This window comes from Gymnoscopelus braueri (genome assembly GCF_963280865.1).
Source record: "Gymnoscopelus braueri genome assembly, chromosome: 8".
Lineage (NCBI taxonomy): Eukaryota > Metazoa > Chordata > Actinopteri > Myctophiformes > Myctophidae > Gymnoscopelus > Gymnoscopelus braueri.
Genome location: NC_137609.1, coordinates 7842104 through 7868203, shown reverse-complemented (window position 1 = coordinate 7868203; position 26100 = coordinate 7842104). Strand labels below are relative to the sequence as shown.

The 26100-nt window shown below is 41.9% G+C and overlaps 1 protein-coding gene across 1 annotated transcript; it reads right to left on the bottom strand.

The window, feature by feature from the left end:
• Window positions 1-607: 607 nt before the first annotated feature.
• On the bottom strand, window positions 608-25996 carry LOC308089896 (transmembrane protein 47-like). Its single transcript, XM_080434851.1, has 3 exons — window positions 25748-25996; window positions 13257-13397; window positions 608-836 (listed from the first exon to the last, which is right to left on the bottom strand). The coding sequence occupies exons 1-3, from the start codon at window positions 25953-25955 to the stop codon at window positions 655-657; spliced, it is 531 nt and encodes a 176-aa protein (XP_080290977.1). The 5' UTR covers window positions 25956-25996; the 3' UTR covers window positions 608-654.
• Window positions 25997-26100: the final 104 nt, after the last annotated feature.

Sequence of the window (26100 nt, the reverse complement as noted above, 5' to 3'; positions counted from 1 at the left end):
AAAGAGAAAGAGAGAGAGAGGGAGAGAGAGACTGTGAGGCATTGGTTCTCAAAGTGGGGTCCTTGGGGTTCCAGGGGGTCCCCAGCTAAATTAGTTAACATAGCATCACAATCATTTTAACCACTTTATCCATTATGTTGGCTATTCAAAAACAGCAGATCTACAAGCTCACAGCGCGTCATGTTGTGCCGTGCCGCAAACTTGTACATCTGCCATTTCTGAATAGTTTGAATTTTTTTTTAATATCGAAAATGTCGGGAAATTTTTGAATAATTTTGATTTCTTTTAAAACATAAATATTCTCTTTTGGGGGTCCCCCCCTCTGGCACAAACTCTTTTCAGATGGGGGTCCATCCGTCCATCCGCAGCCTTGACATTTGGGGGGTCCCTGCGGTGTTAAGCAGCACCCCTGCTGTGAGCGCAGTGCGTGTGTCCCAGCGCGTAAAAGGTCTGTGCGTGTGTCCTGACGTTGTGAAAAAAGGTCTGTGCGTGTGTCCTGACGTTGTGAAAGGTCTGCGGCGTGTGTCCTGACTGACGTTGTGAAAAAAGGTCTGTGCGTGTGTCCTGACATTGTGGGAAAAAAGGTCTGTGCGTGTGTCCCAACGTTGTGAAAAGGTCTGTGTCCGTCCTGACGGTGTGTTGAAAGGTTGTGTCTCAGTAGGTGGCGTCCTCATATATGTCCGTGCGCAGGCAGAAGAGGATGCCCCCCCCCAGCATGAAGATGGTGGCCCCCCAGCCCAGGCCGTAGCCCCAGTTGAACTCGTGGTACGTCTGCAGGACGGTGCCGTCGATGAACTTGATGGGGTAGAGGACCAGTGCACAGGCCTGCAGCACCACTGCAACGACACAAAACACATAAAATAAAAATAAATTACAAATGAATGAATGAATAGTTTATTTCGGTCTTAACCCATGTACAGAGTTAGCAAACATTACCAAAGAAAAAAAAACAATACTTGGCCGTAGCTTATAATGCCTACCCTTATAATATACTAAAAACAAACAATAACAAAACATCGATACTCAAGACAAAACAAAGACAAAGACAACATTTGTCTTTGCACATACTAGAAATAATATTTTATGGTTTATAATGAAGTTTTATATTTACCCACTATATTATCTTTAAACATTTTCTTGAATTTATAGATGGAACTGCACATCTTTAGGTCGTTATCACAACTATTCCATATTTCTCTTGTGATAACCGATGTACAGTACATCTCCTTTTAATGTTTGTTCTAGCTCTAGCGGTTTTCTTTCATTTGAATGCAGCTTGGAAGCAATTACTGTTGTGCTTTGAAGGCTAATAAAACTGTTTTCTGGCACTCTGTGCCGTGCTATGAGCTTGTATATCTACTATCTTTGAATAGCCAAAGAAATCTAAAGTGACACAGATGCTTTCCCAGATTGAATGGGTTAAACTGTAATAATGTAACTTTCCTCTTCTAGCCCGGATTTGAACCTGGGGCTTGTTCCTCAAAAGGTGAATTAGAGCTAAAGCCTGGCTTTACCACCTATCCTGGCTTAATTTAGCCAGGATTAGAGCTGAGTCGGTTCCTCAAAAGGTGAATTATCTTGAAGATTAGTTTAGCCAGTTCACCCTGGCTAAGTTTAGCCTTATCCGATTCCTCAAAAGAGAATTGAAGCAAGCCTAGCTTAGTTACCATGGCAATTTAGCTGTGAAGTTAGCCTGGTCAGGAGCAGGCTAACAGCCAAGCTTACTTAATCCAGTGCCTTGTTCTTCAAGTTTTTCCACAGTTAATTCAAAACATGTGTTTGTATATGGACTCATTTTAATGACCCTGCATTCAAATAAAATGAAATCAATACAATAAGATATAATCAATGTAATTATATTACTGAAATAGTGTGTGACCATGAATCATAATTGTTTCACAATGACTCATGTGATATGTCATTGTCACTCTGTTAACACTATAGTTCATACTGTTGTTAGATGTTTGATAATATATTACCAATTTTTTTTAAATATTATAAAAAATGTCTAACACATACATATACACATATATATATATATATATATATATATATATATATATATATATATATATATATATATATAATATATATATATATATATATATATATATATATATATATATATATATATATATATAATATAATATATATATATATATTTAAATATATATATAAATTATTAGTTACGGGTTTAAAGGAGCCTCTGTGTAAGTCAATAAGGAGCATATTTTAAATTATCAATTTCTAGTCAATGGAGAAATTGTTTTTTATTTCTTGTCCACCTTTGGAGTTACATCATGATGGCTGCTGGCAAGGTAACTACACAACCCAAACCTCTACCAAAGTGGTCTTGCAAATGTGGGGGTTATTGCGTGTCTCGTCCCGTCCCCCGCTCATCCCGTCGCGGTCAACCCCCCCCCCCCCCCACTCTGTGTGTGTTTAAAAAATAAAAAAATAAATGACATTTGGAAATAATAATAAAAAAGATAATACAATCAAATTATAAAGATAGTACAATCAAACACTCTGTGTGTGTTTGCAATATACTTTGCCACGCTTTCTCCCTGGATTTATTAATAACGGCCGTGTTTCCTTTTCTGTTGATAACATGTTTCACTGTTCCTCATATGCTTGCATGAGCTGCTGCTGTTCGGCCACAGAGAAAAACGCTGCTCGAGTTTTGTTCCCCGCTGCCATGATTGGTCAAGTTCAAGGAATCTGCGCTCGAGTTCATGGTCTTTTATAGAAATACGTCGTCGGCGAATCGCCGCCCATTCAGCCTGGCTTCATTATCCTGGCTGGACACAGCCTGGCTTGACATAGCCTAGCTCGACAAAGTTGCTCCTTTTCAGCCTGGCTTGGCGTCTGAGGAACGGAATAAACGAGGCTTTTCGGACCCGACTTTGTCAAGCCTGGATTTGGCTTAAGGCCAGGCTTTTTTAATTCACCTTTTGAGGAACAGGCCCCCGGTTTCCTGCACAAGTGCAGCATTCATTTTACCACTGAGCTAATAGAGCCTGACTGCCTGCTTGCTCAGGGGATGAATTTAACCATCAGGTCAAAATTTGCATGTCTCAATAGAGGAGCAGGGAGACAAAATACAACCACCCCAATTATATAAGTTGTATTGTATTGACAGCTGAAGCTGTTGCCCTGACAACCAGTGTAACACGTCGTTTTAAAAAAACACTCGAACCCCAGCATTCCTATTCAGGGGCTAACATCTGGTGAAAAAGACGTATTTTCGGTGAAGATATTTTAGAGTATTGTAAAAACCGAAGGGGCCCTGGTAATAGAGCCCTTGGAAATGCAGTCAGCTAAGTATAGGATTTATGTGGTTTTTCAATAAAGTCTGGATTGGCACCGAAATGCAAGAACGGTTAAGACATTTGAAACGGCTTCCCAAACAATGTTTTTGAAGAAACTTGTTCAATCATTATTTATCCGCTGTGGAAAACAAAGTACCTGCTACCAAAAGCGAGTCAGGTAGAGTTGATTTGAGTTGAGCCAGTAGTAACACCATGCAGTGGACAAGCGCCAAGTTACACACATTCACGCCCGAGATATTCCAAGTATGACCAGTGATTTCCTCTGCTGGCTACCATTGAGCAGCTCACCTGGAGAAACTGAGTGGAAAGACCCCGACAGACAGACGGCGTCGGACACTCACTTAACGCAACAAAAAATCATTTAAATATATTTTTGGGACTTTTCGTTCTTTATTGATAGTACACAGTAGAGAGAGAGACAGGGAGAGAAACGCAGCAAAGGCAAAAAAAAAAAGGACCCAAACAAATGACTGTACAGAAGAGAGGAAAGGAGGAATGATTTTTTTTATTTTTTATTTGATTGTATTATCTTTTTTATTATTATTTCCAAATGTCATTTATTTATTTTCATTTTCTCTCTCTGTTCATGTTATACACCATCTGCAATGCAAACATGGTGCTCAACAAACACAAGTTTTAAAAAAAAGAAACGCAGCAAAGGTCATCTGGCTCGAGAGTCAAACCCGCGACTTGCTGTCAGGCTGCAATAGAGCCTATGGTATGCGCTTTAACCACTAGGCCAGCCCCACAACGCATCCATTGTTTTTAATAGCTGTAGTCAAACTGGAGATGTCAAGTGGGCTCGTCAAAACGATTCCACGCCTCTTTCATACCTCCGTTCTATTTTCAAACCTGGCTTGACATAGCCTAGCTCGACAAAGTTGCTCCTTTTCAGCCTGGCTTGGCGTCTGAGGAACGGAATAAACGAGGCTTTTCGGACCCGACTTTGTCAAGCCTGGATTTGGCTTAAGGCCAGGCTTTTTTAATTCACCTTTTGAGGAACAGGCCCCCGGTTTCCTGCACAAGTGCAGCATTCATTTTACCACTGAGCTAATAGAGCCTGACTGCCTGCTTGCTCAGGGGATGAATTTAACCATCAGGTCAAAATTTGCATGTCTCAATAGAGGAGCAGGGAGACAAAATACAACCACCCCAATTATATAAGTTGTATTGTATTGACAGCTGAAGCTGTTGCCCTGACAACCAGTGTAACACGTCGTTTTAAAAAAACACTCGAACCCCAGCATTCCTATTCAGGGGCTAACATCTGGTGAAAAAGACGTATTTTCGGTGAAGATATTTTAGAGTATTGTAAAAACCGAAGGGGCCCTGGTAATAGAGCCCTTGGAAATGCAGTCAGCTAAGTATAGGATTTATGTGGTTTTTCAATAAAGTCTGGATTGGCACCGAAATGCAAGAACGGTTAAGACATTTGAAACGGCTTCCCAAACAATGTTTTTGAAGAAACTTGTTCAATCATTATTTATCCGCTGTGGAAAACAAAGTACCTGCTACCAAAAGCGAGTCAGGTAGAGTTGATTTGAGTTGAGCCAGTAGTAACACCATGCAGTGGACAAGCGCCAAGTTACACACATTCACGCCCGAGATATTCCAAGTATGACCAGTGATTTCCTCTGCTGGCTACCATTGAGCAGCTCACCTGGAGAAACTGAGTGGAAAGACCCCGACAGACAGACGGCGTCGGACACTCACTTAACGCAACAAAAAATCATTTAAATATATTTTTGGGACTTTTCGTTCTTTATTGATAGTACACAGTAGAGAGAGAGACAGGGAGAGAAACGCAGCAAAGGCAAAAAAAAAAAGGACCCAAACAAATGACTGTACAGAAGAGAGGAAAGGAGGAATGATTTTTTTTATTTTTTATTTGATTGTATTATCTTTTTTATTATTATTTCCAAATGTCATTTATTTATTTTCATTTTCTCTCTCTGTTCATGTTATACACCATCTGCAATGCAAACATGGTGCTCAACAAACACAAGTTTTAAAAAAAAGAAACGCAGCAAAGGTCATCTGGCTCGAGAGTCAAACCCGCGACTTGCTGTCAGGCTGCAATAGAGCCTATGGTATGCGCTTTAACCACTAGGCCAGCCCCACAACGCATCCATTGTTTTTAATAGCTGTAGTCAAACTGGAGATGTCAAGTGGGCTCGTCAAAACGATTCCACGCCTCTTTCATACCTCCGTTCTATTTTCAAACCTCGGCGCGGGGCACCGACCGCCAAAACGTATATTATACATGGCCTCCCAGCAATGACGAGGTCGTACTTTTATTGCAGTGTGTGTATGTATGTTTGTCTAAATTATCCTGAGAAACACAAGTGCGTTTTTAAATTAAATGAGACGAAGGTCTGCACAGATTCTGAATGATAATAATAGGTTTGTTTGTGGAACTACTTCCACAGTAGTTCCGTCTCCCTTTGCACGGTGAGCTGGTGATGTCAGCACTTTAAATGGCAAACATAATTGATAAGGAGAACAACTTGTTCTGTTCTGCTCTATATGATGTCAAAGTAGCCAAATAGAGATGTTTTGACACTTCAAATTCTCCCACCTGTCAGGTAAACAAGTGGTCACTGATGTGATTGCCTTTGTTGCTTTCCATCTGTCAGAGCCTTGAAGTTCCATATTATTCACAAGCACACTGACGGTAATTGCTCAGGGCGAAAACGGCATGATTATATCGCTCAAGTGGAAACGGTTCCAAATCAAATTTGCAGGACGCTGATCTACAATTCCCGTAAAAGACTATCAATGAGGAAATGAAGGCTATTTTTTTATGGGCCCGTCTAAATAAATAGTTTAAAAACAGGAATTGTGTCAAAACAAGGCAAGAATCAAGATACACCAGGCCCAATTACACCATATCTGCTTCCCATCAACTCTATTGGAACTGTGATTTTGCTATGCTGTACAGTACTTTACTTGAGTACAGTACTGAAGTAATTTTTTTTAGTAACTGTACTTTACTTGAGTATTTATATTTCTGGATCCATATTGACCTTTACTGCACAACATTTCAAAGGCAGATATTGTGCTTTTGACTCAACTACATTTCTAGGAAAGGAAAAAGTACATTATGAATTAGCCACTTAAGCCCTATATGTAAGGCCTATTATAATAAAAGAAATAGCAGATCTACAAGCTCACAACGGATCACAATGTGAGTATGCAACACGTTGTGAGCTTGTAGATCTACTATTGTCACAATTTTGGGGGGAAATTTCAAAACTATAACATAGCAATGTAATTTGCACATTTGAATAGTTGGTATTTTTAAAAGCATGTACTTTTGAATACTTAAGCATGCACTCCGGTACATAATTTGTATCTATAGTTTGACTCAAGTACTGGAGTTCGGTACTTTGTCCGCCCGCTGCTCTTTATAGTACAACACCATTTATTTTCCTGTCTTTCCACCTCCATGTATTCCATTCCAGTGTGCTTGCCTTGCGGACGACTGTCTAACAATCCACATCAATGCGTTCAACCACAGAGGTGCAATAACTTTAACCCTGCTATCACACTAATGACTTCTTTTAAAGCCATCCAAGAGCCAAATCTCCCCATGGAGATTGTGGTTAAATGACTTGGCAGCGTTGAGCGAGTGAGCGCGCGCGTGTGTGTGCGTGAGAGTGAGTGAGTGAGTCAGTGAGTGTGTGCACGCACGCCGCACGCATGTGTGTGTGTGTGTGTGTGTGTGTGTGTGTGCATGTGCACAGAGCAGAGGCACACTGTGGTCTGCTTGAATACCGGTGGCTACAATTCCTTTTTTTATGGGTTTAAACTGTAGCGCACTGTGTGCGCTATGAGGCAGAACCATTTTGGGGGACATATGCAATTTTTTCAAAGCGGTATTCTCGACTGCGAATGAGAGACAATAAAAAAACCTTGCACCTTGCCACTCGCAGGGCTTATTTTTAGTTATTATGCTCCACACGAGAAGTCATATCGATGATCCATTCAAACCCATTAAGACCGGGAAAGCATCTGTGTCATTTATTTCTTTGGCTATTCAAAAATAGCAGATCTACAAGCTCATAGTGCGGCACCGAGTGCCGCGCTATGAGCTTGTAGATCTGCTATTTTTAGAAAATGTGTGCAAATCTTTGAACATATCTCTTTTTTGTAACTCAAATTTTTGCTTCTGGGGATTCAACAAATCTCTTCTAAATCCTAAAAGTTTTTTGAAAAAACGTATGTTGCTATAATCAGTTGTTCTCAAACCTTTTTATGTCAAAGACCCCCAAAATTATATGTATTTGGCCGCCGACCCCCATATGAAAATATTTTGTTCCAGGGACCCCCAGAAGCATGCTTTCTCGGTCTTATTGGGTTAATTAATACGCAACCCTTTGATAGCCCCTCCTCCGCCGGCTGTGCTGCTTTCTTATAATGCTTATTATATACGCGCGTCGGTGTCCTGCACCGAAAGTAGAAAATCTACAAGATCATTTGCAACTTTTTTTTTGTTGCACTGTTTACGGCAGTGGTTCTCTATGTGGGTCCAGGGACCTCAGAAGGGTATTTGAGGTGGATCCAGGGGGTCCCCAGCTAAACGATTGATAGTTAGGAACCAAAAGGACCTTCACCTGTCTCTAAGTCAGAGAGTGTACAAATGGAGATACACATAATGCTATCTAATGCATATCAAACTGATCTACAAGCTCAAAACTACTTTTGATACTTTTGTGTGACGCTGTAGCATGATCAAGTAGGGCATTAATTATTATTATTATTATTTTTTAAGTTAGAACCGACAGCAACGATGTATGTACTGTATGTATGCATCTCTTATTATTTGACCTGTCTAATCCTGTGTTTTTCGACATCTCCATCCTCCTCCCTTTCTCACGAAAACTGCAAACGATGGGGCACACCCCAAAAAACATCTTTACACCTGTAAACCAGTGATCAGACAAACAACAAAGTTGATCCTGACAGCGCTAGAATACCTTTTAGAAGACCAGTTTGTAACCCAAGGCCACCCCCCCCTCCCCTCCCCCTCCCCCTCCCACATGGAATTGAATTTACTGCAGACTCTACAGTTTGGAAAATAGCAGTAGTTCCTTTTCGCGTTTAGCAATTTCTTTTTTCCATTAATTGCTCGGCGGCCCTGGCGTGCCGTGCCAGCAGCAGCCGTAGTACAAAGGCCTACTAAAAGACACAAGGGGGGGTTGTGTAATTTCCAGAGCACTCTCTCTCTTCCTCCCTCTCTCCCTCTCTCTCTGCACCACCTTTCCTTTCCTTCCCTGCTGCAGGACAGATGGAGCGTGCAGCGGGGAAGACATTTCTCTGCCCAAGAATGCAGACCGTGGTGTTGATGCAGCCCAGCCTGAGCCTGGCTGACTGACTGACTGCTGAGCTCATATTTCTGGCTGACGAAAACACACACATACCGCACGGCACTTCCACAAGCTGAGCGGAGAGGAGCTATACGCTTACTACTAAAAAGGGGGCGTTTAACCACTTGAACCCTAGCGTCAGTATTCTGGGGCTAACGTTTGGCGTAAATAGCCGACAACTACAAGCCGACAACGTGTCAAAAGCGTAACGTATAGCGTGTGTATAGTATTTCCAAAAGCATTTACTTTTGAATACATACTGTAAGCATCTTGTAAAAGCCAATTACTCCAGTACTTTAACTCAAGCACACATTGGACTAAACAACTTTCCCTTGTAGTCGAGTAATTATTTGACTGCAGGCTTGAGTACTTTGTCCACCACTGGTTTGCAAAGTCCAGAGAGGCACTTTAAGTGGTTTTAACACAAGGACTCCACAACCTCCTCCCCACTTGCTGTTCGCCCGTCGGTTCCTGCAGCTATAAGGGGAGACATTATTCTCACAGGGCCCCTCCAGGCAATTACATACACACACACACACACGGAAAGGAAAACACTGCATCTGCGATTCTGCATGTTTTCGCTAAATGGAAAACAGCCAAAGCCACGGAGATTACGTCCCCTGCAATTTAGACCCCGTTCACACTGGTCCCTTTGAAAGACGGCCCCCGGCCCAGATGGACGGAACAAGACAAAGATTACTTGTACGCAAAAAGAAGGCAGGGGGAACCTGTAAGGGTTCCATTGTCCCAAGTAACCCAAGAGTCAAAGGTAACCCTCAGGATTTTTTTTGCTGCGTTTAAATGTCACTGTCTGCTGCTCCTGCGTTTTGTCTTATTTTTCATTCCTTGACACACTTAGGCAGGGTCAGAAAAGACTTCAGTTTAACATAACGTCTCTGTCAGGTGGAAACCTCATATGTCCAAAACTTACTTTTCAGGATTCAAAATCCAAAACAGCAAAAGCAGCAGATCTACAAGCTCAAAACGCGCCGCTTTGCGCCGCGCTTCGAGCTTGCAGATCTGCTACTTTCTGCTTTTGTGCGACGCTGTAGTATGATCAAGTAGGGCATTCATTTACAAAAAAAAACACAAAAAGTAAATAATATGGAGATAAGAGGTTTCGGCCCGACAACAGCGATATAAGTATCAATTCAGACTGAGGTCGGGAGCATTTTTTAATGTTGATTCCATAAACAGGACATCTCTTTGTTACATAGTCCAAATTTGTATTGGAAACTCTGGCAAACTTGGGTCAGGGCACAAGGTTTATAAGCGAGGCTGCGGTTGTGTTTTGACCGTTGTTTGGAAACCATGCTGTATAATATTGGCTTCACGTTGAACCCAATGCGTCAGTGGTTCCACAGACAGACTCACTGTGGGCCTTGGCTCTGGTCTGGCAGCACGTAGACAGCGTGCGGCCCCCAAAACCATCAGACGTTTTTAGTAGTGTGACTTCCCCTAGAGCTGCGTTAACAGATACTAAAAACTGTTTAAACACTTTCAACCTGGCAGCCCTTTTTTGGGCATATCATTATTAGGCAAACATTTGCAAAAATATGTTCTAAAAATACAGAACGCAGCAGATCTACAGAGATCACAACGTGTCACAATGCAACCCGTTTTGAGCTCGTAGATCGGTTATTTTTTGCCAGAGAACAGTAGTTCAAAGACTTAAACAAATCGGTTGGATTTCCTTTCCAGTCACGGGGTGGATTCTTGTGTCTACGTGAGCATCAACAGCCAATGAGCTCTCAGTTCTCTCTGAAGAACAGTGAACCCATGTTTCCATGTGGTCTGATTATTTCTACGCTCTTAGGTTTTGTTTTGGGGGGGTTTTCAGTACAAATGAGGCACACACACACACACGCAGCAGCAAGTCAAGTAGCATAAAGTAGCCGCTTGTTCTCCATTCACTGTGTTTACGCTTGCGGTGCTCCTGCTTTTATTCTGGTGTAGGCCTACTACACACTGGTTGGCTACCAAAGTGAGAGACGTGGGTTCAGAAGTGGGTTGCACACATCCAGTTTGTCGCTGGTGCTGGACACAGGGTAACAGTTTAAAAGAATAAAAGTCTGCACAACAGCATTGGTCCTAAAAGGTTTACACTTTCTGTGTTTTAAAGTAAAAAAAAACACTTTTAGGAGCATTGCTGTTGAGCAGACTTTTATTCTTTTAGACCTCACAGTACTGCCACGGCTCAATAGGAGATTTTGTTGGAATCGTGGTGGAAAAAGGTCATGAGCGAATCCTGAAATATGCCGGGTTTCCATATAGCACTTGCGGTCGTTTCCATATGCAAGGAACCCGGTAGCTACATTTAAACACATCATGAGTTATGAGGTGAGAGACTTGACATGTAGCAGAAGAGAGTGAGTGAGAAAGTGGTGCAGAGAGTGAGTGAGAAAGTGGTGCATCCGGCAAGGACCCCACTCTTTTGGTGCTGAACTAGAACTAAATGGTGTCGTGTAAAGTCTGTGAGTACTGATTGGCCAGAGAATCCTCACAGCTGTGTCAGCACAGATTTGAGCTTGCGGGTCGTGGCTGTTACGCCTGTTTGTTTTTATATATTTCTATTTCTGTGTCTGTGAGAGGATGTGCTTAATTGCTGGTGTTAGAAATGCGGTTCGATTAGACTGCAATTTGTTTGCCAGTGCTTCCGACTGTTGAGAATCCACGAAGCACCAAGAACACACACACCAACCAACGACTGCAAACTAACACGTTGACGAACGGCGGGCAAATCGATCGTTGCGAGTCGTAGCGTAGTGTGAGGGAGAACTAGTTTGTTTTGAAACGGGAGGCATACATCAGCACGGCCTGACACCGCCTGGCATGGCCGGGCCGTCTTTACATGTTGCTTAGTTGCCTTCGGGACAGAAAGAGCAGAAAGTTTCATATACTGTACTCCTTAAAAGCTCAAATCTCAGGTAGGAAATACAGCTTTAAATTTGACTCAGTGACTAAAAGTTGTGAAATATGTACCACACATAGGCATAAGTGGAATCAGCTAAAACAAACCACAAAAAAACACATTTAAGGCTCTTTAAACATTTAGTTTGATCCAATACATTTAATTTAACAGTATATATATATTGGTTCAACTGCAGCCTTAAGCGTGGGACGAAAATAACTACTTTACTTTACTTTACTTTACAACGCTCCACACTTCCCAGACTCTTCTCCCTTCTGGCTCCCAAAAAACTGTGGAACAAACTCCCCATTGCAGTTAGAACTGCAGACCCCAATTTTCCACTGTAATCTGAAGACTCACCTCTTCAGACTCCACTTTAGCCCGTAGCACTCTCCCTCGCCTTGACGACCATGCAGTCTTATGACTTTGTTGACCTGGCATCCCAAAGTTTGTATAGTTTCAATGTAGGCCTATATATTGTAATTTCTTAGGTATTATAATGTTTATACTGATGTGATGTGATGTGAGGCTACTGAGGTATAACACTGTCTCTATACATTTGATGTATTATCTTTTGTAAATCGCTCTGGATTAAGAGCATCTGCTAAATGTCTAAATTGTAAATTGCATCACAACACGTTGTGAGCTTGTAGATCGGCTATGTTCAGCAGCACACAACAGTGTCGTATAAATCCGACTTTACCCCCTACAACACTTCCAAAGAGAGAAGCCCATTTTAAAGCAACAAGGGTGGTGTAGTGGCGGGCGAGGGAGAGAGAGAGAGGCTGTTAGTTGGGAGCCTGTGGGAACACATTTTTTTGGGGTAAGTGTGATCATGCTGCGGCTGCCTTTTTTTGGCATGAGAGCTAGTTCACTGAGGCTCACATGGGACTCTCCGTTCCACACCACAGAGAGTGAGCTCACCCCAAAACGCCTCATTCCTCTGTCCCAGCAGCAGCAGCACTCACATTCAGTCTTCTCAGGAACAAGAAGGCCTGTCTGTATAGAAGTTGTAGTGCCATATGTGGAGCACACAACCCTATTCCTTCATGGTTAAGTACAAAACCACGGAACCGTCATTTACGGGGAAAAAATGCTCTATGTTTACAGACCAACGTTGTGGCCAAAGCTGTGAATAGACAGTGACGTAGTGACGCCGGTATGGTCCTTGAAAAACACCCGTCTTTTACATTCTATATATTTGGTTAACTTTTAAACAAAGCCAAAGACAGTGACACAGGTCACTTTCACACAAAATGTATCGTGCGGTCGGTTGCGACGATTTAATATGGCCGTGAAGTAACAGATTTAATCCATTAAGACCGGGAACGCATATGTGTAATTTTAAGATTTCTTTGGCTATTCAAAGATTTTTGCAAATCTTTGAATATAATATGTATATGAAAATGTTTGCTTTAAAACATATTCAAAGATTTGCACACATATTCCACTATTTAAAAAAGTATTGTAGATCTACAGTACAAGCTCATAGCGCGGCACTCGCTTGTATATCAGTAACAAATGTAACCAAATGGCTGCAAAGGCTCCATTTGGTCACATTTGCACACGTTATGTGTTATGAGGCGAGAGACTGACATGTAGCACAAGAGAGTGAGTGAGAAAGAAAGAAGTCAGTCCTTTCACCTGCAGTGAGCAGGAAGACGGCCACCAGGCGATAGTGTCGTCTCTGTGTCCCTCGGCATAGGGAGATGAGGGCCACCAGGAACGCCACCAGCGTTGCCACGGCACCGGTCACCAGCAGGACCAGGGTGGCAATCTGCCAGTCTGCAGGAGGAGAACACACACACACACACACACACACACACACACACACACACACACACACACACACACACACACACACACACACACACACACACACACACACACACACACACACACACACACACACACACACACACACACACACACACACACACACACACACGTTTAGCCTACTAGTGAGGACATCAACATTTTAGGGCACCGATTTTATGAATGCCATTTAAAGAAATAAAAAAAGCTGCTCATTGCTCAATCATCTGCAGTAAACTTGGGTGAGGTGCTGGAGCCAAAAGGAAACCAAATGAATAATAAAAGGCAGCCTCCGCACACTCAAGCTGTGCAACATTTTTAATAGCAAGCAATGGCATTTTTTTAGACCATAGACCTGCCTGAAGCTGATGACTGAATGGATGACATAAAAAAGAAATGCCTTTTTAACCCTAACCCCAAATCCGGAATGCTATTTTCGGTGCATATAACACTGGTGCACACAACTAAGTATGAGTCCAATCACAACCCCTAAACCTACCTAACCTCTTAATCCTAACGCTACTAATGGTGTGCGTATCGATACTGGTATCGATATAATCGACCCCAAAAGTATCGGTATCGTATCGAATTGAAAAAAAGAAGTGGTAACTCCCCAAATCATTTTTAACATCACAAAACAATATCTTGTGATGAGACCAGGAACATATACATTTATACTATTCTTGTGGGGTCATTTAGTCCTCGCAACTCTTCTTGACTGCTACAAAGGTTTTTTATTTACGACAGAACTTGGCACAAATAAAAAAACCTTTGGAGCATTCAACAAGAGAGTTGCGAGCCCCGCTTTGTTCTTACAGAATGATTCTGTTCTTACAGTTTGGCTCAGCCCCAAGGAACGGAGGGCTGTGCGTTATTTATTCTTTGGACATTTAGTCCTGCTCACAAGTATAGTAATAGAAGTAAATTACAAACACACACACACACACACACACACACACACACACACACAGGTTACAGGGGAGAGCGTTGCTAACAAAAGCATGATTCAGAGGCCTGCGCTGAATGGAAGCGCTGTGCTGACAAACATGAAACAAGGCCTGTAATCCCACAGAGGTGAGTGAATAATGTGTCACAAACAAACACCCACACATGTGACAGCTCTCTGGGCCATAGGAGAGCTTTGTCACAGTGTGGGGACAACCAGGTCACACGGAATAACATTACACGTCTGATTATTTAAAAGACACAAAACAAGACGGCGTCTAATCACGCCATGGCTTCCCTGTAGAATTTATGTGACCAGGCAGTCAGATGACGTCAGTCATCTGCAGTGTTGCCAGGTCTGCTTATTATGAGCGACTTTGGGCTTGTTTTTCTGTAAAGTCGCGGGTTGCGTTTTTTTGGGGCTTGTTTCTAAAGTGTAGTTTGCTTCCTAATGTTATTTAAACCAGTGGTCCTCAAACATTTTCATGTCAAGGAGTCAGAACCCCCCAAATGAATATGTATTTATTTGTGCCAGGGACTCCCATTACACAAGATGTGTGTCGTTAAAATGTTCCAAAAACATTTCACAGTTTTTTACCCCCAAATAGCCGATGATGATGATACAATGATATAGTCGCTTCTTTTGGGCTTGTTTTCATAGACCTGGTTGCTTGTTTCTCTCACAACATGTGGCAACGCTGGTCATCTGACGTGGGGCTGACAGTCAGTGGTGCAGCGGCTCAGGGGGTAGAGCGGATGCTTGGGAATCAGAGCCACGTTCCACGGTTCAATCCCCGGCTCCCCCTGGGTCTTAAGTGTCAAATTGTTCTTGAGCAAGATACTGAACCTCAAACAGTTAGAGGTTCAGTAGATACTGAACCTCAAACAGTTAGAACCTCAAACAGTTAGAGGTTCAGTAGATACTGAACCTCAAACAGTTAGAACCTCAAACAGTTAGAGGTTCAGTAGATACTGAACCTCAAACAGAAGTTAGAGGTTCAGTCAGTGTCTTGCTCAAGAACAGTGGCTTGAGGACCAGTGGCTGCAGAGGATATGTTTTAAAGCGAACATTTTTAACTCCGATCTGTGCTTCTGGGGGGTCCCTGGAACAACATATTTTGAGATTGGGGTCCCCAGCCAAATACATATCATTTTGGGGGTCCTTGACATGGAGAAGTTGGAGCACAGTTGATATAGCAACATACTGTTAGGATTTAGAAAACATTTTTAGGTATGTATTTGCCCCCCCCCCATCTCAAAATGTTTTGTTCCAGGGCCCCCCCCAGAAGCAAAGATTTGAGTTACAAATGTTCGCAAATATATATATATTTTTTTTAAATCAAGATTTTTCTAAATAGCAGAGCTACAAGCTCATGAGCTTGTAGATCTGCTATTTTTGAATAGCCCAAAGAAATCTAAAATGACACAGATGCTTTCCCCGGATGGAATGGGTTAAAGTGACTGCAGTGCTGAGTCTACTGCAAGGTGGGAACAACATAACATCAAGTCTTTTCTACCAGCAGCCACTTTGGCAGGTATACAAGCAACCGATTCAATGGTGCTACTGTTCCGTTTCAAATGCCTGTTTGGCTTACAAAACGGTGCAAGTGGCTGGTGGTGAATTGGTCCAATGGTAGGTCTCCATCTACCCTGGTCTTCAACAATCATTATTATTGGTTACACAAAATGTGTTGCGCATTTGAAAACCTATTAAGACCTGAGGCAATTCGGTGCCGTGCTATGAGCTTGTATATCTGCTATTTTTGAATAGCAAAAGAAATCTAAAGTGACACAGATGCGTTCCAGGTCTTAATGGGTTAAAAGAGGATTTGACCTTATTTTAGAGGTAAAGCGCTGTGGATAAAAGGCACTATATAAATGCACTTAAAGTCAGTGCTATATGAGTCATCCCCATAATTGGGCAAAGTGTCAGGCCAATCCGACCTCCACTGACTTCCGGTGTCAAATTATATGAAGTTCTACAAACTAAAAAAAGATTGGGGAGTTACTTCCTTAATTGGCCTTACTGGCAGGGTTCACAAGAAACATGGTGCTGCATCAGTCCAGTGGTTTGTGACACACACACACACACACACACACACACACACACACACACACACACACACACACACACACACACACACACACACACACACACACACACACACACACACACACACACACACACACACACACACACACACACACACACACACGATTCTCAACCTTGTTTCAATTCAAGGACCCCCAGTTTAATATGCATAACATATTGCATAACATGTTTATTTAATTTGAATCTCTGGGACCTCGACCTACACTGTAAAAAAGTAAATTTAACTCTGAGAGTGTACAAACGTACACTCTCTAGTCTCGCGGGCCAGACCGTTGCCTCCCGCAATTTTCAAATGCTTCCGTCATACAGTCCTACAGAAATGAAGAACAGATGACAGCTTCCGTTCTCGTCTTTCGGCATGGTGTAGTTCCAGACTCTACATAGCATTCGGAGATTGTGGAATAGTTTAGTCTGGCTATACGCAAGCCTATACATTCTCTGAGTCACAGACCGGTTAAAGGCATAGTTCACCCAAACAAATATGTCACCCCATGGAGACTTGAATTCATGGATATTTTTTTGTTATTGTTGCATTCCTAAGCCAATAATTTGATGACCAGCGGACAGGTAGGCAGCGGTTCCGGTAGGAGACACAGAGGAGACTTTGTGCCTCCTACTGGAACCGCTGCCGGTCATCAAATTATTGGCTTAGGAATGCGACAAAAACATGGGGTCACTAATCGATAGAAAAAAAGTCTTTTTGGGGGTGAACTATCCCTTTAAGGGTCCAATTGGTCCCCTGGTGGTTCCTCGAACCATGCGTTGAGAACCTGGTGTTCTGGACGGCTCACCACCACCTCGTAGCCATGGGAGTGAAAAACAAACGGCAGCTGCGATCGGTTGCGGCGATTATGAAATAACGGCCGTGAAGTAACAGAAGGCATTCGTCAGAGCTGAAGCAATCGAACCCTAATCAGTAACAGTTGGGTTAGAGAGAGGGAGGGGCTCACCACACTGAGCCTTCTGGATGGAGTTATGGCAGTCAGTGTTTCTCAAACTTTTCCAGCTAAAAAGGAGAAATGTGGCGTCTCCCCGGGACCCAAAACATACAAAAATGCATTATGAATGAACCACTTAAGCCCTATATAATACCATTAAGACCGGGAACATATCTGTGCCCTTTTAAGATTTATTTGGCTATTCAAAAATACCAGATATCTACAAGCTCATAGCGCGGCACTCGGTGCCGCACTATGAGCTTGTAGATCTGCTATTTATTTTTGAAAAATACATATCATTTTGGGGGTCCTTGACATGGAAAACATACCGTTTAGGATTTAGAAAACATTTTTACATATGTATTTGGCTGCGGACCCGGCCAAATACATATTCAAAGATTTGCTCACATTTTCACGATTTAAAAAACAAACAGCATATATACAAGCTCATAGCGTAGCACTCGATGCCGCGCTATAAGCTTGTATATCTGCTATTGTATGCTATTTTTTGAATAGCCAAAGAAATCTAAAATGACACAGATGCGTCCCCCCCCCCCCCAGCAGGCAATCACAAAAAAAGAGTGCACTAGCCCAGGGGTCTTCAACCTTTTCAGGCCAGGGACCCCCAAACTGATGGGTAGATGGAGCAGGGACCCCCTACCTCGTAGGGTGTTTTATATTGCCTGCTCCTACCTGCCCCAGTAGGTGTGCAAAATAAAAATTCTCTCCAAAATATGTATAAACATACCATGTTATTGTGCAGTGTGCCTCCATGTATCTGTTTGCTATGGATTCATGTTATGTTTAAAGACAATTTGACATTTTGGGGAAAAAAAAGAAAAAATAATGGGGTTTTTTTCAAACAAAAATATTGTTTAATCAAACAACAATTTCGCGGACCCCCTGCAGTACCTCCGCGGACCCCCTAGGGGTCGCGGACCCCCTGTTGAAGACCTCTGCACTAGCCATTACAGACTGATAGACCATCTGCAGCATCCTGTTCCACACGCCAAATGATCTGAGCTTCCTCAGCAACAACAGCCTGCCCTGCGCCCTTATGCTGAGGGCAGCCCAGTTATCAGTCCACTCCAAATCGTTGTTAAGAGGCACTACCAGTGGCGGTCCACGAACTCCACCACCTCCCCGTGGACAGTGCTGTTTGAGCGGTAGGCAGTTCCCCTCCCTCCACCTCACCACCAGTCTCCTGTCTCCTCACCTGTGATGCAGGCAGGTGACGACGGCGGTGGCATAATGAGTCAGGGCACCATATAGTGCAGTGATTCTCAAACTCTTTTTGTGCCAAGGACCCCCAAATTGATATGTATTTGGCTGCGGACCCCCATCTGAAAATGTTTTGTGCCAGGGACCCCCAGAGGAGAATATTTGTGTTAAAACTTTTTATATTATTCAAAAATGTTCAAACAAATTTTTCCCCCCAAAAAAAGAAAAAATAGCAGATGTACAAGCTCGCAGTGCGGCACGAAGTGACACACTGTGAGCTTGTAGATCTGCTATTTTGAAATAGCCACAATAACAGATTTTGCTCGGGACCCCCTGGAACCCCTCCAAGGATCCCTGGGGGTCCCCGGACCCCACTTTGAGAACCAATGCCATAGTGCACATGTACCCAAAAATTTGTCCAGGTGTCAAGTTTCACAGGTGCAACTAAACATTGTTGGTCGCACCTGTGACACTTACATTTATCATGTCTGATTGTGTGTGCGTGTGTGTGTGTGTGTGTGTGTGTGTGTGTGTGTGTGTGTGTGTGTGTGTGGCGGTGCACCTAAATGATATGCTGGTGCACCTACATGTATATGAAAAAGTAAGGCGCACCAGTGCAACCAACTAAGAAGTTAGTTTGGAGCCCTGTGAGTGCATGGTGCCACTGACGGTCCCAGCTGGGACCGTCCCAGTCTGGTGGCCCAGCAGTACCAATGCCAGAACACACTGATCCTCAAAAAGAACCAGGTCGATGTTCACTGGAAGAAGCCAGTGAGCTGTGGCTGTGTGTGTGTGCATGTGTGTGTCCGTGTGTCCGTGCGTGTGTGTGTGTGTGTGTGTGCGTGCGTGCGTGCGTGCGTGCGTGCGTGCGTGCGTGCGTGCGTGCGTGCGTGCGTGCGTGCGTGCGTGCGTGTCCCAATAACCTACTTTCTGGCTACAGCCTGTCTTCAGTATGAGTAGAAACCATTTGAACCTGTCTGTGTTCTTCAGAAACCAGTCCTTAGTTGACAGCTCCAGCTCAAGTTCCAAACACATAGTGGAACCCCAAAATAAGCATACTGACCCAATAATAATAATGCCAATAAATAAATAAATAAAACATAAATGTACTACACCCCCTTTGGGGTATTTTTGTACTTAAGATATATAACACAACACAAATCGGTAGGTCAGACAATGAGGACCATTCATTAAATCCACTATTGTAGTACTAACTTATAGGATACTTTAAATTCGCTTTCCACCACAACTCTCTCTCTCTCTCTCTCTCTCTCTCTCTCTCTGTTATTCATTCTTATAATTGAATTAAACTGTTTTTGTTTTCTTTTGCAAAGAATGTCCTACAGATGACATCATTAGATGAAAGGCATCATCATAAACTGCCAGACCACAACAATTTGTGAGACAGTGTAGAGTTTGGAGGAGGGGGGGGGGGGTTGTGGTGAAATGCTGTGCATAATAAATCAGCTTGGGGTTGTTTTTAGGGTTGGGATTTTAATGACTCTGATTCCTTAACGATTCCCTCTTAAAAAGGTCCAATTCCTTAGCGGTTCCCTTTAACCATTCCAATCTAGAAAGAGAATGTGAGACGTCACACCATTGAAAGTAAAAGCTGAAACCTCACAACGGACGGGTCGTTCTTGATAGGGGGGTTCATTAGCCAGGGATAAAAGTACTCACATATTTTACTTAAGTAAAAGTATCAATACTGCAATGTAGAAATACTCGGTTTCAAGTAAAAGTCCGGAATTCAAAATGTACCTCATTATGCAGAATGTCAATTTCACAAGTTTTCAAATGTATAAAAATCTTTTGAAAATAGCAGATCTACAAGCTCACAATGCGTCGCGATGAGCTTGTAGATCGGCTATTTTCAAATGGCCGAAATGTAGAGCTGAAGTGGTTAATTGTATGTTTTGTAACAATAATCAAAATCTACAAAGTAACTAGTAACTAAAGTTGTCAAATAATTGTAGTGAAGTAAAAGTACAATATTTGCCTCTGAGAAGTAGTGGAGTAGACGTAAAAAGTACTGAAAATTGGAAATACTCCAATAAAGTAAAAGTACCTCAAAATTGTACTTAAGTACAGTACTTGAGCAATGTACTTAGCTACTTTACACTTTATGGAGGTCATCCGGTTGTTCAATGTTGGATCCAGTTCTGGATCCCAAACCCTAGTTGTTTTTCTGTTTTTTTGGGAGAACTTTGACCCCGTTGACCTTCCTATTGTGGTTGTAATGAGCTCCATCAGGCACCATCATGTCCCCTCAACTGGGACGTCCCCAAAACCCCAATGGGCCCGCCTCCGATTCAACGTAATGCATTCCTCTGCATCACAGAGCCATCAATCACATCACAGCCGTCCTGTTGTGTTGAGGAACCCTTGCATGATATATACACGCGTGCGTGCGTGCGTGCGTGCGTGCGTGCGTGCGTGCGTGCGTGCAGTGGTGGAAAAAGTACTGCAATGTAGAAATACTCTGTTACAAGTAAAAGTCCGGAATAAAAGTACAAAAATCTTTTGAAAATAGCAGATCTACAAGCTCACAATGCATCGCATCGCAACGCATTGTGAGCTTGTAGATCCCCTATTTTCAAATGGACGAAATGTATATAGGGCTGAAGTTGTTAATGTGTGTTTTATAATAATAATCAAAATCTACAAAGTAACTAGTAACTAAAGTTTTCAAATAATTGTAGTGGAGTAAAAGTACAATATTTGCCTCCGAGATATAGTAGTAAAAGTAAGTAAAATTAAAAGTAAAAGTACTGAAAACTGGAAATACTCCAGTAAAGTAAAGTAAAAATAATAATTGCTCTTAAGTTCAGTACTTGAGTAAACGTACTTAGTTACTTTACACCACTTTATGTGTGTGTGTGTGTGTGTGTGTGTGTGTGTGTGTGTGTGTGTGTGTGTGTGTGTGTGTGTGTGTGTGTGTGTGTGTGTGTGCGTGTGCGTGCGTGCGTGTGTGTGTGCAGAGTGCACATAATGGCAGAGCAGTTTGTGAGGGTTCATACGGTTTGTTTTGGGGGGGGGATGATCTGAATTGACTCCCACCCATCCAGTCCAATTATTGTTTCATTCACTTGGATGGCTGTTGTGTGACTTCATAGTCTGTGTTTTATATTAAGGATTCCTTTAGTCCAAATCTCATTGGTTACACAAAAACAATCTCTAAAATAAGGTCAAAAACAAAACTTGAACGTTTCCTATAGTCTTTTAGGCGTAAAAAACGCACAATACATGTTGTGTAACTAATAATAATGATTGTTGAAGACCAGGGTAGATGGAGACCTACTTCTTTTGTCCATGGGACCAATTCACCACCAGCCACCAGCACCGTTTTGTAAGCCAAACAGGCTTTTGAAACAGAACAGTATCACCATTGAATTGCTTGCTGTTTACCTGCCAAAGTGGCTGCTGGTAGAAAAGGCTTACAAAATGTAGCAGCAACAGAAGACGTTATGTTGTTGCCAGTCCACCTTGTAGTAGACTCAGCACTGCTGTCACTTTAAAAGGATCCCTGGCTAATAAGCCAAATGTGCCTTAATACATTATAATTGCCCTCTATAACTAAAATAACTATTTCAAAAACACCTTAAATATTGTATTTAATTTAGAAACAGTTCATCTTTTACTCAATAGGGACAACTCCCGTCGCAAAAACATATTTAAAATATTGATTGATATTCATGTTTATATAGCAGATATACAAGCTCATAGCGCGGCACAGAGTGCCGCGCTATGAGCTTGTATATCTGCTATAAAATAAAAATAAAGCTACTATAAAATAAATACAATATTGAATTTGTTTTTATTAGCCAGGGATCCTTTTATAGGCATAATATGTAAGTTCTTTACCAATCATTTCCCTCTATAGCAGCAGTCATCAGCCACTGGAGTAGTGTGGTGGTGTTTACCTGCAGAAACACACTGACCTCTCTGTATTTTTGGTGTTTTCACTCTGTTTTGGTAGACAGGGATGATTTTGGGGCAACCAAAACAAACATTGAAAACCCCAAAATACAGCGAGAGAGAGAGAGCCAGGGCAGGGCAGTGTGTTTCTGCAGGTAAACACCACAATAAATATATATATTTATTGTTTTGTTATGTAAACAAAGTGGTTATCCAAGTCATTGTGAATGTGTAACCCATCAACAGCTTGGGTTTTAACATAGCTTTCTAGTGTAGCTCAAACGGTGCATTTTACTTAGATCCTCTGAACCCCTGGTTCTCAAAGTGGGGTTCGAGAACCCCCAGGGGTCCTTGAAGGGGTTCCAGCTAAAATGAGGAACAGCCCCATTTTATTTATCAGCTGTAGCCATACTGTACGTGTAGATAGCCGATCTACAAGCTTGTAGATCTACTATTTTCAAAAAACAATTGACAACAAATCTTCTCTTACGGGGGGGGTCCTTGTCTTTACATGAAAATGTTTGAGATACACTGGTGGATATCCTGCCATTCCATATGTGACAACATTTTGTCAGTACAATCAGTGGTGTGAAGTAATTAAGTACATTTACTCAAGTACTTTTACTTGACTGGAGTATTTCCAATTGTCTATACTTTTACTTCTACTCCACTACATCTCAGAGGCAAATATTGTACTTTTACTCCACTACAATAATTTGACAACTTTAGTTAGCAGTTACTTTGTAAAACACACATTAACCAGTTCAGTCCTATAATATACTTTTGCTATTTGAAAACAGCCGATCTACAAGCTCACAACGCGTCGCAAAGCGACGCGTTGTGAGCTTGTAGATCGGCTGTTTTCAAAGGATTTTATACATTAGGAAACTTAACATAATGAGTACTTTTACTTTTAGTACTTATGTTGATGCCAATACTTTTATACTTTTACTCAAGTCAATTTTGAATACTGGTGCTTTTACTTGTAACAGAGTATTTCTGCATTGCAGTATTGATACTTTTACTTAAGTAAAAATATTGAGTACTTTTACCACCACTGAGTGAGGACAACAGGAGCTGTGAGATTGTAAACATCGCTTCAGGCCCAGGGTGTCATTATGAACGTATTCCCCATCAATACAGTAAATAGGCGCTAATTATTTCAACCATCTCACCCCATAAAACACATGCAGGGGGGAGCAGCACATTCCACTATGCAATGTGGAATGTGCTGCTCCCCCCACATATGACTCTGACTAGAAATACATTTGGTTTCAAAAAGAAGCTTGAGGAAGCAATGATCATAAAGGAAATGAGTTAAGATTAGGTTTGTTATTATTATTGGCATTTTCAGACAGACAAACCTGTTTTTATTTTAATGTAAATTTTGTTCTCTAATTTTGTGTTGTTATTTTCACTAACCTTGACCATGCTGTACTGCATTTTATGATTTGTATTGTGAAGTTACACCACTACGGTGTAGTAGACTAATCATTAATCATTAATAAACAATAAACATCCCCCCTCTTCTTGATTCAACCTCTGGTGGGTCCCAACCCACAGGTTGAGAACCATATTGGGTTAAATATGAATATGTAAATACAAATTTTCTTTTGCGCAAAAATTATAATATTTTGCTGTTAGATTACAAAGATCCGTATAGTACACCCTGAATATAATCCCACTATTTCAGTTCAAACGATGATGAGATAATTCAACAGTTTGTACAGTTGTGTAGCCTATGTATTTCTTCATCATAATCAACCTTACATAATAACGCCTGTTGTTAAACTCAGTAAACTGTTGTCATATTTGACTCTGCATTGATTTGTGAATATTGATTCAACATCACTTATCCCACTATAGCCAGCAGGCAATAATATGGTTCTCAAAGTGGGGTCTGGTGACCCCCCAGGGGTCCTTGCAGGGTTCTGGGTCGGAGTCCCAAGCAAAATGATAACAGCTAATAGCATCAAAATCAGTTTAACCACTTTAACCCAATATAACACATGGGCAATTCAAAATAGCTAGATAGGTCTGCTACTTTAAAAAAATCGAAAAAACAAATATTGTCAGCTAAAGAGGGCAGTGGTTTGCAACATTAGCCACAGACAGACACACACATGTTTTTTGTGATATATACTTCATATCTGGACAATATGTGGTTAAAATATTGATGCAAAATGTAAATGTATATTTTTACATTTTTGGAAGAAACAAAATTAATCACACAACTCTTCTCTGGTCACTGGCACAGCATCTTTTTTGAGAACCCCCACTGCACTAGTTACTACTATGGACCAGGGGTCTTCAACAGGGGGTCCGAGACCCCTAGGGGGTCCTCAAGAAAGAGTTACTACAGGGTGCCAGGGCCACCAAAATTTTTGTGTGATGGGGAACATATTAGCCGAAAATAGCAGATCTACAAGCTCACAACGCCTCGCAGCACAAGGCGTTGTGAGCTTGTAGATCTGCTATTTTCGGAGAGTAGATGTAAAGGCAAAAAAAAGCAGACAATACAAAGCCAATGGTCAAGTTGACTAAATATTGAGGGTTTAAAAGGTTAAAGGTAGGGTAAGTGATATTTTTGGGTATTTATTTTTATTTTGTTAAAGTACGGTATAAGGTTAAAGTACTATATTCTGATAGTAATCATTGCTACAGAGCGTTTGTTCGGTCACAGGGGTCTCTCCAGCTTTTTAGTAAACAGAATACATTTTCAGGTAGGTGACAACATTTAAGCCAATCAGGAGAGAGCACTGAAAATGCATTTTCTGTTTAATAAAGAGCTGGAGAGACATGGAGACTCCTTTTACTGAACAAACACTCTGTAGCAATGAGTACTATCAGAATATAGAGCTATTTAACCAAAGTAAATCACTTACCCTACCTTTAACTATCTGAAAATACACATTAATAGCTTAAAATCTATGAAAAAGTCACAGTTTTATACAATTTGTGTTGTGGGGGTCCCTGCTGCTTCATCTGTCTCTCAGCTATAGGGGGTCCTTGGGCTGAGAAACGTTGAAGACCCCTGTACTAGACTATACCAAAATAAACAAAGCATGGGCGGCACTGACCACGTTGCAACAATAAAACATTGATTTAAAACAAAAAACATTATAATAATAACATTATAACAACACATTTATGCATGTATGAAAAATGAAAGAATTTCTCTTTACCAGATGTGAGCGTGGAGAAGCAGCTCCACTGGGGCTCATCCTGGGCTCCAGACTGGGTGCAGGACCACCAGAGAGACAGGGAGAAGTGGTCCGCGGTGACCCAGGCCGGGCTGAGCAGAGCCACCACGTCCAGACACAGGGCGAGGAACACGCTGAACAGAGCGATCAGCTTGAAGGGTCTGAACACATACACCTCATCCACAGACATCTTCCTCTAGCATACTAACACACTCTCACCACTACACACACACACACACGCACACACGCGAGCGGGAGCTGCTGCTATACTATGAGCCTCTGAGATGAATGAACGTTCTACTAGGAGAGTCAAGTCAGGAGAGATGAGTCAATGA